Here is a 15,365-nt window from a genome sequence, read left to right on the forward strand (position 1 = left end):
TAGGTATATAACTGCATGTTTTCTTTGAATTTCATTATTCATTCAGTCCCTATGCCCTAAAAGAAACATGTACTGAAATTTAATTGCCAATAAAATATTGCAATTTTTATTTAAAACAAAATTCAAATTGGCAAAAATGTCTGGAACAGGCAGAGGCAATGCCTCTAAGGGCCTTACGTACATCAAGTTAACACTGTTTGCAGTTCACAGTCAGGAAATAGTGAAAATTTAAATTAAAAAAACCCAAATATATTACAAACAACAACAAAAAACAAAATAACATTTGACAACACTAGTAGTGTGGGTTTTTCTGTGTGAGTCGCACATTTCAGTTTCACCCATTTTAATCCTCAGTGAATTCAACTAAAGGAGTGCTGGGTTGATTAATATCCTTAACCATCCATTCCCCCACCCCACCCCGCCCTCTGGAAATCTACCCTTTACATATCACACAATGTTGGCCATTTTTGCCCTAGGAAATTTCAAAGAAATTAGACATTCCTAATATGCCACCTTTCTGGATTAGAGGAAAAGGCCACATGTTCACATCATGAGTTGTACTTGAACCAACTGTGCACAGGCAACTCTTAATACAGTACTGTGAATGGGAAATAGAAAGTGGTGTCTGATCATGCTCATTGCTTTAGTCATTTCAGCTTTTCCAAAGTCTGTATTTTAAAACAAGCATGCCATCCCAATGAAGAAGAAGAAAGGGGTTAGCCAATAGTCTATTTGCTTAAAAAAAACACTAGCTGTTTCCAAGATAATTTTTTAACATAGGGGCTCATCATATATCAATAGGAGACTGAGCATTGAGTAAGAGAGAAGGGTTACTTCTTTTTAATCTTTTGTGGAAAGGGGTAATCTTAAATTAAGGCTCATTTCTTTTCAGTTAAATAACAGTTCCAAGATTCACGCAGTCTAAAACAGGTACACTGGGGTGTCAAGTAGCTACATGGGAAATCTAGCAAATGAGCAAAATCAAATCAGTAAAAACTTTTCCCAGATTGCACTGAGATGAGACAAAAGAGGTTGCACTTCAAAAATAGATGGAAAGAAATAAAGCATATCACAAAGGTTCATCCATTTTCCCAAAATACAAGTTTCGTAAATTGATGGCAACTTTTAAACAATATTTATATTTTGAAAAAATACAAAGATTGGACAAATTTAATATTTAATTTTAAAGCATGTATGAAATATATTTTAATTTAGCAATTTTTTTCACGAGATGGAAAACAAAAGCTTTTCCCCTGTGTTTTCTTTTTGCAAAAAAAATAATTGAACATTATGGCATTATTTAGCCAGCTTCAAAGAAAATGACCAAACAATTATCTGTTTTTAATGTTTTCTATATTTAGTGTTTTGATGATATATACTTCAGAAAATAGAAATCGTAGACTTCACATCTCAGGCTACTCATGTAGTGTCATAATATGCTATTAAGCAGAATAATTTCCTTAGAGAATGAATGCCTTATCTTCAATCCTGCTTTAAGACCAGAGAATCAAGGAAAATGTTATTGAAAACCCTAATTTTCCATGCAGAGCTATGGGTAACTTACAATCCTTTTGATTATTGACACTCCTAAAAACTGTCCTGTGAAATATCAGCAGCAAACCACAAAAAACCAGAGGAGCAATGAGAAAATCAAACAAAAATCTGCCTGACCCAATTACCTTAGTAATTCTACCTCTTAACAGCTTGCAAATTGTTCCTGTAACAACATTCTATTCACAGGAGCCCTTAGTTACCCAAAAATTAGAACCATTTTTGAGCACCTAATATTCCTGACTTAATGGAAAGATAATACTTCACTTTTTCGCAAATCCATGGGGTCAGGAAATTCCTGTTTGTCCAAGACCCCCCCCCCCCCCTCCCATGGATTTTATTTTGAGATGAATTTCCTGGAGAAGCCTGATATTTTCATATAAATTTTCTACTATATTTTGAGCTAACTGGAGTTTTCTAATCAATCTTCAGTGCTACAATTATTTTAAAAAATAATTTAAAAAAGCATGATAGTACACTGCTCTAGAATTTCTGCCATTAGGCGCACAGCAATATAATTTTTGAATGAATTGTATGTAATATCAAAAGGCTATTTCACATTATGCAAGAGGACTGATTTGCTTCTTATAACAAAGACAATCTGGCAACATTTTGAATTGAAAAAGGAACCAATCCATATATAGAACACAAACTATTCCACCAACTAAAACCAGAGTTCTCTCGCAAGATTCCATTAACTATTAAATCCATCCCTTTGCCACAAATAGACCATAGAAACTTCTATCAAAGGTGCAAATGAACATAGAATGCACTCCTGTCTTGTTTAGCCAGAAAGAAAAGAACGACAGCTTAGATTTACAGTGACTTCATTTCTGAATCATTCAGCTTCAAGAACAGCATACATAATATACAGTCCCGCCCCGATATCTTCACTGTATGTAGCAAGGTAACCAATAAAAGAAGACATGGAGCACAAATTTTATAATAACAAAAATAATAAAGGCAAGAGTTAAGCATAATTGTCTGAAAAAAATTACTCGAGCAATAGATAACATCTTCCTACCATTATCAAGAAAGATCAAAATGCTTATCTGAAACTCATGCAAAACCAGAAAAAATTATCTGGATATCCAAAGCTTCAGTATAGTACAATCTCAAACAGCCTTCATTCAGACAACACCCAACCTTAGGTTGGATTATGCTAAGATGTATTGTACGAGAGTAGAAATTAAACTATCGGGAAGGTACCAGTTTGGGGCAATGGCTTTAAAGCTCTCACTGCCTACCACATTGATGGCGAACCTTTTCTTCCTCAAGTGCCAAAATAGTTCATGTGTGTACTATCACACATGTGCATGTGCCACACACATATTCAAAGCCCACACGCCCACGCTCTATTTCCTGACTTCCAGTGGGCTCGGTAGGCCCATTTTTCACCCTCCAAAAAGCTTTCTTGGGGCTTGGGGAGGGCATAAGCACCCTCCAGAGGTTGAAAACATCATCCCAGAGCCTTTGTATGAGCCAAAAAAATCAGCTGGTGGGCGCCCACATGTTCATTGGAGCTGAACTTGAGCAATGGCTCATGTGCAGATATAGCTCTGCATTCCGCCTGTGGCACGCTTGCCATAGGTTTGCAGTCATGGGCCTAGCAGATACTATTCAGAGACCCCTAATGATCCGGGGTGGGGGTGGGGGTTGACTGTCTTTCCAGACATAGTGATTTTAAAATTTTGCTCTATTTCAGAGAATGGAATGTGAATTGTCTCTACATTTAATATGCAAAATAATGCCTGGATTATGCTTCTTATTATTATGCCACCATCTAAACTGGGACGAGAAGCTAAAAATTGTCAAAGGTGATTAAGAAGCATCAGAAAAGATCACAGAAAATATTAACAGAAATTTGCCTAGAGTTGGAACTTGATCACCCCTAGTTGAAACTTTAATATTTAGCAAATACGAACTTAAACTACATAACAATTGAAATGGGGGAAAAATAAAACATGCACAATCCTAATGATTTTGTTATAATTAGCTTCCTGTTTAAATGGGGTAAATTTCATTCTTGAGTTCTTATATTTTTGAATAAAGATGTTACTAAATTTCTTGACTGTAGTGTGTCTATTGTCAATAATTTCTTGATTGTAGTGTGTCTATTGTTAATAATTTCTTGACTGTAGTGTGTCTATTGTCAATAATTTATTGTAGTGTATCTATTGTCAATAATTTCTTGATTGTAGTGTGTCTTTTGTTAATAATTTCTTGACTGTAGTGTGTCTATTGTCAATAATTTATTTTAGTGTATCTATTGTGAATAATTTATTATTGTTAAGCCTTCATATAATGCAAGATTGGAAATATTTCAATAAATCAGAATAGAACAGGAAGGTAAATTGGAGGTCTTCTAGTCAACAACTCAAGCAGGAGATACTATGCAATTTGATACAAGTAGCTGTCCAATGTCCTCTTAACTTCTGAAGGCAAACATTTGTCAGCAATTGGACTCAATGATCTAAACAAACTATATCAATGATATAATGTACAATTCTGTGACAAACAGGATGATTTTAACAGCCTGGTGCAAAAAGAGTCTGCAGACATAAACTGTAGTATATACCTGGAAGGTAGGCGTGTTTGAGTCTGTGTATGTACATGTGCAATATCATAAAATTACATTTTCCCCATTTCAAGCTACTTGTTACTTACCAGAAAAAAGTCAATTTATTTTGGAATAGTTACTTCAGTGACAACAGAATTGAAACTCTGTGAGGGAAAGATTTTAAAACTATCCTTGCATTTTTAAGACAGATTTTGTATTAAGAGCAGCATATATAAACATACTACATAAACCATTGTCCTATATGTAAATAGTATACGAATAACTCAAATCCAGAATACTCAGGAAAGCAGAATAGTGACTGAAGACACAATGGGCGCCAGAAGCCAATTTTAAAAGCCATCAAGAAAAAAAATTGTCTGCATGATGAGAATGGGTATCTCCTTATTTCAATATGATTATTGTAGAGACACGTATAGATATCCATTTTTTTTCTTGCTCAGAAATGGAAGAAATTGTGCACAGGATATCTGCAGCATGTGCTGTTCTCTAAGGCTGTGCAGCAGTCTGGATTCAAAATCGGAATAATGATTCCAGGTAGCGGGAACACTCCCATTGAATCCATTGAAAACTACTTACAACCTCTGCATGCTAGTGTTAGCTACCGTACAATCCCATTAAAAAAAGATAAATTGCAAACAAATACTAGGAGAGTAGCTCTAGATGCTTTTTAGCATTTCCCCTTTTGGATCGGAAGTATTGTGGAGCCTGCTTAATTTCCACTATGTGAAGACCTTATTGTTCTGAATCAGAAATGGAACCCAAATGTGCTTTCTTTCTGTGAGTTTTTCCCATCTAATAATGCTGCTTGTTCAGTGCAATTTGTGGAAAACTTAATGGCAGGATTCTGGTTAGCATGAATGTGCTTTCAATCTCCTTTTCCAAACAGTACGGCTAAAAACCCATTTATGTATGCTTTAAGGCTAAAATGAACCTACTTGTGACAAACATAACTAATTATTGGTAGCCAACAGCACTATAAAACAAAATGGTATCACTATGTTATGAGATGGAGGGATCAGAATTCCCAAGACATTTCACACAGGGTGTCCATGATTTCTTTCTATTAAGCCTTTCAAATATCAAATATCTTCCTTGTTTTGTTTCTTAACAAAAGAATTAATGGGAAACCACAACTCCATTTTTCAATAGTTTGTTGCTGAATTTCAATAAACAGAATGAGTTCAGGGGATCTGGGATAAACAAAAAAAAGAGGCCTCATGGAAGCATATAGCCTGATTTCTCCATCTTTCAGAAGCAAACGTGTTGTGCAAATGCTAGTTCAAGGTCACATTAATTACAGAAAAAAACAGAATATCATTTACTTAACATCTGTGGATTTTTTAGATTAGTGGTCCCGTAGCAAGCTGACTTTAAAAGATGAATGAGCTTTGCAACTGGACTACTTGAAGGGAGATGGCAGCTTGTTTATACAGACTAATCATTTATAATGAATCCATGTGCAGGCAGTGTCTTGAAACTATAAATAAAGCAAAAATCTAAAAAAAGAATCCATATCAGCAATACACTTGAACTGGTATTCCAAAAACAAATTTATAGTTCTACTAGAAAATATGAAGGCCTCTGGTCTCTAGTTCTCTCCAAAAGAAATGACATTAAGGTAAGCACAATTAAAATAGGAATGTAAAGAACACTAGCAGCATTCTGTAGTGTTTTTAATTCAAAAAGCTCCTCAAGGTATAACAAAGCCATCACTGTACCAAAGTTCAACACCAGAGATAAAACAGTTTCTTGGGCATGCTATCCCCCAAAGAACTCAAGTGATTGCCATTGGTTAGCTAACCATGCTATGCTACTCACATGGTGATGACTGCAGTTTTGAGTGTAAGGTGTGATTGTGTGAAATCCAGTGGCAAGTCTGCTTAAATTGTCATTCAAGATGCTGTGAAAGAGTGAACGTGTGAGTGACTAATATGAGATGGGGATGATAAAGGGGGATGCATTTCATATTCCAGCTCTTTTGTTTTTCTTTTTTGAATTTAAGATTACAGCAACCAATTGCACTGCAGAAGGTCTACCAGACAGGCTAGTGCATGCACTTCCTACAGTGCCAATCTTTTTTTAAAATATAAAACACTTTCCCTCAAAATTATCCTCTTTCTTGGAAAGATCTAGTTGACTTCCAATGGCACCTATACACCTTTCTGATATGACCTCAGAAAGTTAAAACACAGAGTAGTGCAGAAAAAGAACCTCATCTCTTGTCCAGTAATTCTAATCAACTGGATAAGCATCGAGGATAAAGCACCTTAATCAAACCAAAGGTACCTTCGTGGAATCTCCTTCCTCCCAGAAGTGAACAAGAGCACAAGCTCTATTTTTGCAATTTTCTCACCAAGGTAAATTCTCAATATTTTTCCCTGCCTCGGCTGCAATCCTCTGACCCCTGTGAAACTTTGCTTCCCTCTTATCTGCCCCATGTACTGAGATGAACCTGTAAACATGTGAGCTCAGTGATCTGAGGTACTTCACATAAAACTTACTCAAGTACTGTATCAGTCTCTTCTTTCAAAACATTAACATAGGGAAAAATGATTAGAAGAAGTCACCGTTGACTCTTCTCTCAATTTTGTGAACTTTTTTTTTCTTCCTAAGCAGATGGTTTGACAGTAGCTACCTCTGAACAACATCACTGATTTCTTGAACACAAGACAGTAAGTTATTAAGTACAGGATTTGCTCCAGACAGATTAGCAGCTATCGAAGACACCTGCAGTTCCTGCAGGCTAAGTTCCAGTTTGCTTACAGCTTCCCGGAAGGCAAATTTGTTGCGCGTTTGGGGGATGCAGTCCACATAACCTGAGCAGTAATCTAATAGTTGGTGCCCAGTATCCACCAGCTGGCTATTTGTGGTAGGCTCTGCAATGGCACTGGAGAGGAGGTCGGCACATTCCAGAAGCGCCTCTTTGCTGATCTTGTCTGCCGAGATTCTCTCAGCGGTCTGTTTGGTCTTTCTCAGAGCAACTTTAGCTCCTGCTGTGCCATTTGCCATTTTAGCAGGTGACAGAGACAATGGCAAAGGCACTTGAGGTGGAGGCATTATTGGCCTTCCAGCTTTTCCACCAGTAGGTGCCAATGTTACCTTTTTGCTGCCCTCACTATCTTGCCCAGGCTGTACCAACGCTCCATTATCCAACTCTTCTACTGTATCTGAGGTACCTGGAGGCTGATGAAGGAGCCTCAGGACTGCTTGCGGCGGCGGAGGCGGTGGTGGAGGTGGAGCACACTTTGGTTTTATCCGTCTGGGTCTATCCCTGTCGCTAGAAGCCGTGCCCTGATGCTCAGATAAGAGCTTGAACCGATTCCCCTGAGAGTCTGTGCCAATGAGCTGCACCTCGGCTGGTGTATGCTTTAGAGTAGGTGAGATGAGAACGGGCACTTTGTGATTATGAGTGGTTGGAAGTATTGCTGCAGCCTTGGCTGGAGAAGGCCAGCCTGGTTTTTCTTCTCCTTCTACTGAACCTTGTCGTATCCCACTATTTTTTTCTTTGCTTTTCAGGCTTGCTGCTGCTGTTGGCCCTTGACAATCCTTCTCTGAAACGGATGTGTCCACAGAAGGAGTCCTGAGAGTTGTAGCACCCCTCGGCAGCAGTTTAGTTTTTTGTCGGCTTCTGGTCAACGTATGACTATCTTCACACCTTTTAGGGAGAAGATCATTGGACTTCTCTGTGTTCTCCTCGGGCTCGGAAGAAGTGGATACCGTCCTTTCCAGTTGAACTTTGGACCTGTGGCAATTTCGGGGAAGAGTCATTGCCATTCTCTCCTGCTCAGGAAGACCTGCAGACATGGAAGATGTGGAGTTTGATCGGGGAAAAGGTTTTGAAGATTCATCACTTCCACTGGGCCTCCCAGCTCGTAAGCCAAATGTCTTTTTAATCAGGCGAGGTGTAAAGAAGCCTGTGATGCCAGACCAACCACTGCCAATGCTTGTGCCCCCACTGCTGCCGCCACCACCATCTTCCCCATAGAAGTTCCGCTGTGCAAAGCTTCCAATATAACACTTGGATAAACAAAGGTTTCCATCTTGCTGGGAGGGGGTAAATGAAAATCCATCAATATGCTGCAATGGGCCAACTCCGGAAAAATTACCCGTTAATTCATACTTCTTATGAGCCTGGTTTTCCATTTCACGGAAGGAACTGCTGCGTTTGGGAGGTGTAGGGGCATTTTTCTTTTTCATGAATGAGCTAAAGAAACCACCTTTTCTGTCTCTGGTAAAGGTCGTTTCTCTAGTATCTTCTAACAGGCCACTAGGTGACTTGTCTCTCTGTTTACGAGGTAGTGCTGGGGATCCGCTGGTCTGCTGTGTGCTTCTGATAAAACCTAGACAAAAGAACAGAAAAGTCAGCTGTTCATGATGATGTAGTAACTTTGTGCCTCTGAAAGGAGGGGAAACAGCCTTGTTGTTCACCAGAGAAACATTGATACAGTAATACCTCATGATACGAACTTAATTGGTGCCAGGAGGAGGTTCATAAGGTGAAAAGTTCGTATGACGAAACAAAGTTTCCCATAAGAATCAATGGAAAAGCGATTAATGCGTGCAAGCCCAAAATTCACCCCTTTTGCCTCATTTCCACCAGCATTTGGATTTTGTTTGGGTGTGGGTGGAGGGGGGGGGAGACGGGGGAGTCAGCGCAGGCTGCCCGGAGGGAGCCTCGTGGGTGGATTAACGGAAAAGTCAACAGTTACTGTCCGGCTTGCAATGACTGGAAGGGAAGGGAGGGAAACGCACGGGCGGTTTGTACGTGTGTCTTCTCTGATTTCCTCCCTCCCTCCTTCCCCCTCTCCCTCCTGACCTCCCTCCTCCTCCTCCTCCTGTATTCCGCCTCCCTCCCAGCCTCCGGGCCACATTCTCTGTGCCGCCGGCCGGCTGTCATCTTCTAAAGAAGCAAGAAGTGGAGGAGCTGGGCGCCTTCCTCCGCCACCACCGGCGCCCAGCTCCTCCTCCTCTTCTTGCTTCTTTAGAAGATGACAGCCAACCGGCGGCACGGAGGCTGGGGATGGTGTGCGTGTGTGGAAAGGGTCAGCGGGAGAACTGGGGAGAGCAGTGGCCACTGCCCCCTGGAAGGGACCTGGCTGGGAAGCTCCCGAAGGTGTGGGCTGGGGTCTTTCCGGGAGAGCAAGCAGCAGGCGTGGGCTGGGGTCCCCCCAGTTCTCCTGCTGACCCTTTCCACACACGCACACACCTCTTCCACGCATCCCGACTCCTGCAGCCTCCGCGTTTTTCTTTCGGCTTCGGGCTGGACAGGAGGAGCTAAGCCAGCCCAGCGGCTTTTTACATTGGGGAGATGTTACCAGCCCAGCGGCATTGATTCCTCCGGCTGCTTAGCTCCTCCCATCCATCCATAAGCGGAAAGTTCTGGCCTTTGCTCACCAGCCTCCACGTTTTTCTTTCGGCTTCGGGCTGGACAGGAGGAGCTAAACCAGCCCAGCGGCTTTTTACATTGGGGAGATGTTACCAGCCCAGCGGCATTGATTCCTCCGGCCGCTTAGCTCCTCCCATCCACCCAGAAGCCGAAAGTTCTGGCCTTTGTTCACCAGCCTCCACGTTTTTCAGGTCTGCATCCTGGGCGTGCGGGCGGCGGGCAAGGAGGCGCGACCGAGCGGCCCGGGAACATCAGCGTGGGAGGCAGAAGAGGACCAGGCAACCGGAGCAGCGTCGCCGCCGCTCCCAGCTCGGCTTCCCTCGCCTCAGGCAGCGCGCGCTGCAATCTTCCGGGCCGGCGAGGCTCAGTGACGGAAGGCAGCTGCCGGGCCGGGTTTGATCTGCTGAGCCTGGCCGGCCCGGAAGATCGCAGCGCGCGTTGCCTGCGCCGGCGAAGGAAGCCAAGCCGGGAGCAATGTCGCCGCCGCTCCTGGCTCGGTTTTCCTCGCCGCCGCAGGCAACGAGCGCTGCGATCTTCCGGGCCGGCGAGGCTCAGTGACGGAAGGCAGCTGCCGGGCCGGGCTTGATCCGCTGAGCCTGGCCGGCCCAGAAGATCGCAGCGCGCGTTGCCTGCGCCAGCGAGGAAAGCCAAGCCAGGAGCAACGTCGCAGCCGCTCTCGGCTCGGCTTCCTTCGCCGGCGCAGGCAACGCACGCTGCAATCTTCCGGGCCGGCCAGGCTCAGCGGATCAAGCCCCGGCCCCTTTCGGCCAAGTCTCCCGGGCCAGGCACCGCCTTCCGTCACTGAGCCTGGCCGGCCTGGAAGATCGCAGCGCGCGTTGCCTGCGGCGGCCAGGGAAGCCAAGCCGGGAGCAGTGGCGCCGCTGCTCCGGTTGCCTGGTCCTCTCCTGCCTCCCACGCTGATTGTTCCCCGCTGCATCGGGCGCCACCAGCCCCGAGTCGGACGCACCCTCGCCGCCGCGCCCAGCCGCTGCCCACCCCGTCCTAGCCGGAGCCTGAGCCGGGTCCGCTCGGTCACACCTCCTTGCTCACCGCCCGCCCAGGATGCAGACCTGCTGCCTCTCCCCCGCGCCCGCCGCCGGCCCAATCCTGCGCCTCCTGCTTTCCCCCCCCCAGCCAAAAATACAAAGGCGGTCTGCCACCACCCGCGGAGCAATGGGAAGCTGAAGCCGCTGGCAGTTTCAGACTCCTTTTGCTCCACGCTGCTCCGCCCTGCCTGTCATGCGGCGGCAGACAGTTTTTGTGTTTTTCGCTGAGGGGGGAAGTAGGAGGACCTTCCTGACTCCCTCCCCCAGCGCCGGACCTCCTGCCCTCCCTCCCAGCCAAAAACCCAAAGCGGCCTCCCGAACGTTTTCCATCTTACCAACCTGCCGCCGCCGCGGCGAAGCCCCGCCACCCGGCTATCACCTTTTAAAACAGCCGGGTGGCTTCCCAGCAGCCTCCCGAAGCCGAACGCCAAACCCGAACTTCCGGGTTCGGCTTCGGGAGGCTGCTGGGAAGCCCCCCCAGCTGTTTTAAAAGGTGACAGCTGGGCTGCGGGGTTTCCCAGCAGCCTCCGGAATGCCAAATCCGGAAGTTCGGTTTTGCCGTTCGTAAGACAAAAAAAGTTCGTAAGACGAGGGGTTCATATCTTGAGGTACCACTGTATTTAACTTTTAAAAGAAATAGAGGAAAGGAATTTGGTCTACAGAATTATCCCTTTTTGCCCAGTAAAAGCAGAAGAATTGATAAGTGGCACTGAAGCCTTAGAAATCTTGAGTCTGTGCTCTTTGCTGTGGGAAAGCATATTTAAAGGAATTCTCTTTCCTCTCAGCAATCAGGATACATGGCCATGGATACATCACTGATATCTGGCACAGTCCTTCATTTCTTTTAATTTCCTAATCTTCTCTCCTTGTCCTGACTCCAGTGATATATATTGATTTCAGATATTCCCTAGCTAGCATACTATTCAAATAAGTAAATTTCTCTTATTTTATGTTGCTTAAATTTCTTCTGTTTTATTATGGCTATTACTGCATTCTTAGCAAGAAAAGCAGTTAATCTACAATTGACTGGATTTAAGAGAGAAAATATTGGGGAGGGAGGATTACTATGATATTACTTTTAATACAAAAATCAGATTAATTTAGGAATTCGCACATTCAAACTGATCTAATATATAATCTAAATAGCTGGCCAGATATTCTGCTTCCTTCACCATCCATAAATACACAGGGATGTATCCACTTTTTATGTCTATTCAACAGCAGAACAAATGTAACCTCCTACTCTAAGTACTTATGGATGTTTAAACCTGTTCCTGAAGATTGGTGCATCCTTCTCATTAGAGTTCAAGAATTTTTTTTTGGGGGGGGGGGGGGGAGATGAGAAATCATGTGCTGCAATGCTAGTTGTAATCCAATTTTCCAGAATCTTTCCCTTTCTTTGTTATTTCCCAGGACCAAAGTCCTTAAGACTGGACCACTCAAATAACATACCTGGAGCAGAACTGGATGCAGAGTGCTCTATAATCTCCTGTGCTCCTTCAATATTCTCTTTGTTTTCTGTTTGTTTTTTTAAGGTTCTAGTTTTGGAAGGAAGTATAGGTAATCGAGGCAAATATGGAACTATTGAAGAAGAAGAAGCGGTCCTTCCAAGTTCTTCAGCTACTTCTGCAATAAATATGCATGAAATAATTTGTATTCATTAATTATAGGTTGCTTCAGTCAACCAAATTTAAGCAAGAGGAGAATCAACTGAAGTGAATGCAACAATGCAATATGCATAATATGCATTTGGAAACATATTATTAGCCTGTGCACTTCCTACAGCAATTATATTATATGACAGTATTGGGGTTGCTTAAGTGAAATTTCCAGATGGTGTTCAACAACAATCCTGAATGAAATTATAACAATCCATAAAAGAGATGAAAAGAATAAAAGTAACGATCTTCTGTGTCCCATCTAGGTAATGTTATGTTCAGTTCAATAACCAAAAGTGGACAAATGTTTTCCTGATTATCATGTCCACCTATTGTTCTAATAGGAGCTATGAGGACCATTAAAGTACAGGTCTGCTCCCAATGGAGAAGCAATCTCACTGAGAGTCAAAAATGATACAATCAATGTATTTTGGCAGAACTGGTGAGTTTCTAAATGGATACCCGCTCACTTTTGCCAAGGCTGAATCTCAATCAGTTATTCCATACCCAGGCACTGACAGCCAACAGATTTGGCTGTTATTTTTCCTTTTCAGACCAGCTCCAACCAAGCTATGCACAAATATCAGCAGCTCTTGTGCCGCCACCTGCACCGCTTGCTAGGAACTGGTCTGAAAAGAGAAAAAACATAGTCGAATTAGACAAAACACTCCCCACCCAGGTCCCTCTGAATAGGTAGCCTCCCCGCTGAACTACCCCAGTGTTCACCCACCCAAAAGGAGCCCATCCTCACATGTCTTCGGAGCATCCGCTCTTTCCTGAATGAACGAGCTGGAGGTGCAAAAAGCACTTCCTCTCTACTTGCATGCTGTTACTGGCTCTGCAAACACCCATCCCGCTCAAGACCAACAAGACGCCACTACCTGCCGGGTAATAAATAGCAAGCAGGTAGAGGGGAAGAGCTTTTCACGCCCCCAGCTCATTTGCTGCAGAAATTGGGCACGTGGAAGAACTCAGAGGGCGGGCTCCTTTTGGGTGGCTGAACACTGGGGTAGTTCAGTGGGGAGGCTACGTAGGGAGACCTGTTCAGAGGGCCCTGGGACGAGTCCATGGCCACGTGTTCGGAGCTTCACTGGCTGCCAAGGTGGGAAGGCAGAGTGTTGCTGCCGGCTGGGGAATGGTGGTTCCCAGTAGGAAGGATCCCAAGCATGGCCATGCGTTTGGGAGCTTCTCTGGCTGCTGAGGTGGGGGGAATGGAGAGAGCTGCTACCGCCCCTGGAATGGGTGGCAGCAGCTGTCTCCATTCCCTCCCATCTCGGCAGTGCCATGTGTCAGTAGGAGAAGCTCCAAACATGCAGCCTTGCCTGGGATCCTCTCTGCTGGGCACCACCACTCCCTGGTGGGCAGCAGCTCTCTCTGTGTCCCGTTCTCCCGGCAGCCGGAGAGGTTCCAAACACATGGCCATGCTTGGGATCTTCCCCGCCGATCTAGATTGTTTTTAGTAGAAATCTAGTAGCCTAAGAAAAGGTACTCAAATTATTTTGATTACATTAGGGAAGCAACACCCCCCCCCCCCCCCCCCCCCTGATTTCAAAAATATAATAGAAACTTCAGAATAAGTTAGCAAATAGGTCCATACCTTCAGAGATGCTAGAATCATGAAACATGGTTTCAAAAGCTTGGTGAGTTTCAGCAAATGAAGGTCTATCTAGGGGACTCCATTTCCAGCCTACAATGTAATAAAAAGTAGCAGTTAATTACTATTTCCATTAGAATTTGCAATCTAATTCTCTCTATTCTGGAGCAAGAGTATCTTGCATTGTAACTCTGGCAACATTTTTAAGGTTCTTATCATGGGTTTATTGCATTCCATTTTCAAATATCTTAAAAATACTGCCAATATGTCTGAATGTAAGAAATACCTTGATATAGCTGTGTAGCCTGGTATTCCCTTTCCAGTACTGATTGGCCAGATATTTTTGGAAGACCCAGATAAACGGCCTGAAAGTAAAAATCTTCTTTGCCTTGAATGTCTGATAAGCATGATATTAAAGCTTCCATTTATTTATGAAGAATAATATCTTCCCATTCTCCACATATTTGGCTAAACTCAATTAAAGTCATGTAAGTTGCTGGTCAGAACAACACTGAACTGCTACACGACAAATAAATATGCCTTCATTTACTTTGAACCTTCACAAACCTTCACAAATTTCTTCCAATAGCAGCAAATGGGTAATTGAAAAAAAATTAGAACCCCCAAGCATAGTTCCCTCTAAGCTGCGCAGCGCGCTATAGCGCAGAGGTTTTTAACCCCCAGCCCGGGAATTTCAAATTCCAGCGCACAGGACCGATCGCTGCGCCGGAATTTGAAATTAAAGGAACTGCCGCTGCTCTTCAAGTAAAGGCGGGAAAGAAAGGGGCCAATTATAGGCCCGCTTTCTTTCCCGCCCCTTAAATCCCAGACGTTCTCCGCGTACACACACCCCTCGCAGCCAAATGGTTGTTTAGCTGCTGGCCCGGTAAGGTAAGAAAACCGTTGGGGGTCCCTGGGTCTGGCAGCGCGGTCTGCTGCCAAGCCTTCTAAGCATCCATGGGGTGGGGGTGGGAACAAGGGTGGGGGGTGATGACCGGGGGCCCTGGGCCAGGCCGCCGGCCTACCGCGGCTTCCCCGGCTTGCCACGGCCCGCCCACCGCCGCCCAGACCCGGCCGCCTTCCCGCGCCGCCTTGGCTTCCCCGGCTTCCCGCGGCTTTCCTGGCTTCCCACGGCCCGCTGGCCGCTGCCGAGACCCGGCTGCCAGCTTACCACGGCTTCCCTGGCTTGCCGCAGCCCGCCCGTGGCCTCCCAGACCCGGCTGGCAGCCTACCGTGGCTTCCCGCGCCGCCGCGGCTTCCCTGGCTTGCCGCAGCCCGCCCGTGGCCTCCCAGACCCGGCCGGCAGCCTACCGCAGCTTCCCGCGCCGCCGCGGCTTTCCTGGCTTGCCGCGGCCTGCCCGTGGCCTCCCAGACCCGGCCGGCAGCCTACCGCGGCTTCCCGCGCCGCCGCGGCTTCTCCGGCTTGCCGCGGCCCGCCCGCCGCCACCCAGAACCAGCCGCCAGTCTACCGCGGTTCCCCCACCGCCCAAGCTCGGCCGCCGCCCTGTCGCAATTCCCCCAACCTTCCCATGGGTACTGCCCGGTGCCT

General features: G+C 45.1%; 1 protein-coding gene across 1 annotated transcript in view; it reads right to left on the minus strand.

Annotated features, from left to right (window-relative positions):
• Nucleotides 1–5,664: 5,664 nt before the first annotated feature.
• Nucleotides 5,665–15,365, minus strand: part of ABL2 (ABL proto-oncogene 2, non-receptor tyrosine kinase) — a 68,773-nt gene continuing 59,072 nt past the window's right edge. Inside the window, exons 9-11 of the mRNA XM_070746666.1 lie at nt 13,820–13,909; nt 12,017–12,190; nt 5,665–8,472 (exon numbers count right to left, since the gene is read on the minus strand). Coding sequence (XP_070602767.1) covers nt 6,764–8,472; nt 12,017–12,190; nt 13,820–13,909 — 1,973 coding nt within the window. The 3' untranslated portion in view covers nt 5,665–6,763. The remainder of the gene's footprint in view (nt 8,473–12,016; nt 12,191–13,819; nt 13,910–15,365) is intronic.

Source organism: Erythrolamprus reginae, chromosome 3, assembly GCF_031021105.1.
Source record: "Erythrolamprus reginae isolate rEryReg1 chromosome 3, rEryReg1.hap1, whole genome shotgun sequence".
NCBI lineage: Eukaryota > Metazoa > Chordata > Lepidosauria > Squamata > Dipsadidae > Erythrolamprus > Erythrolamprus reginae.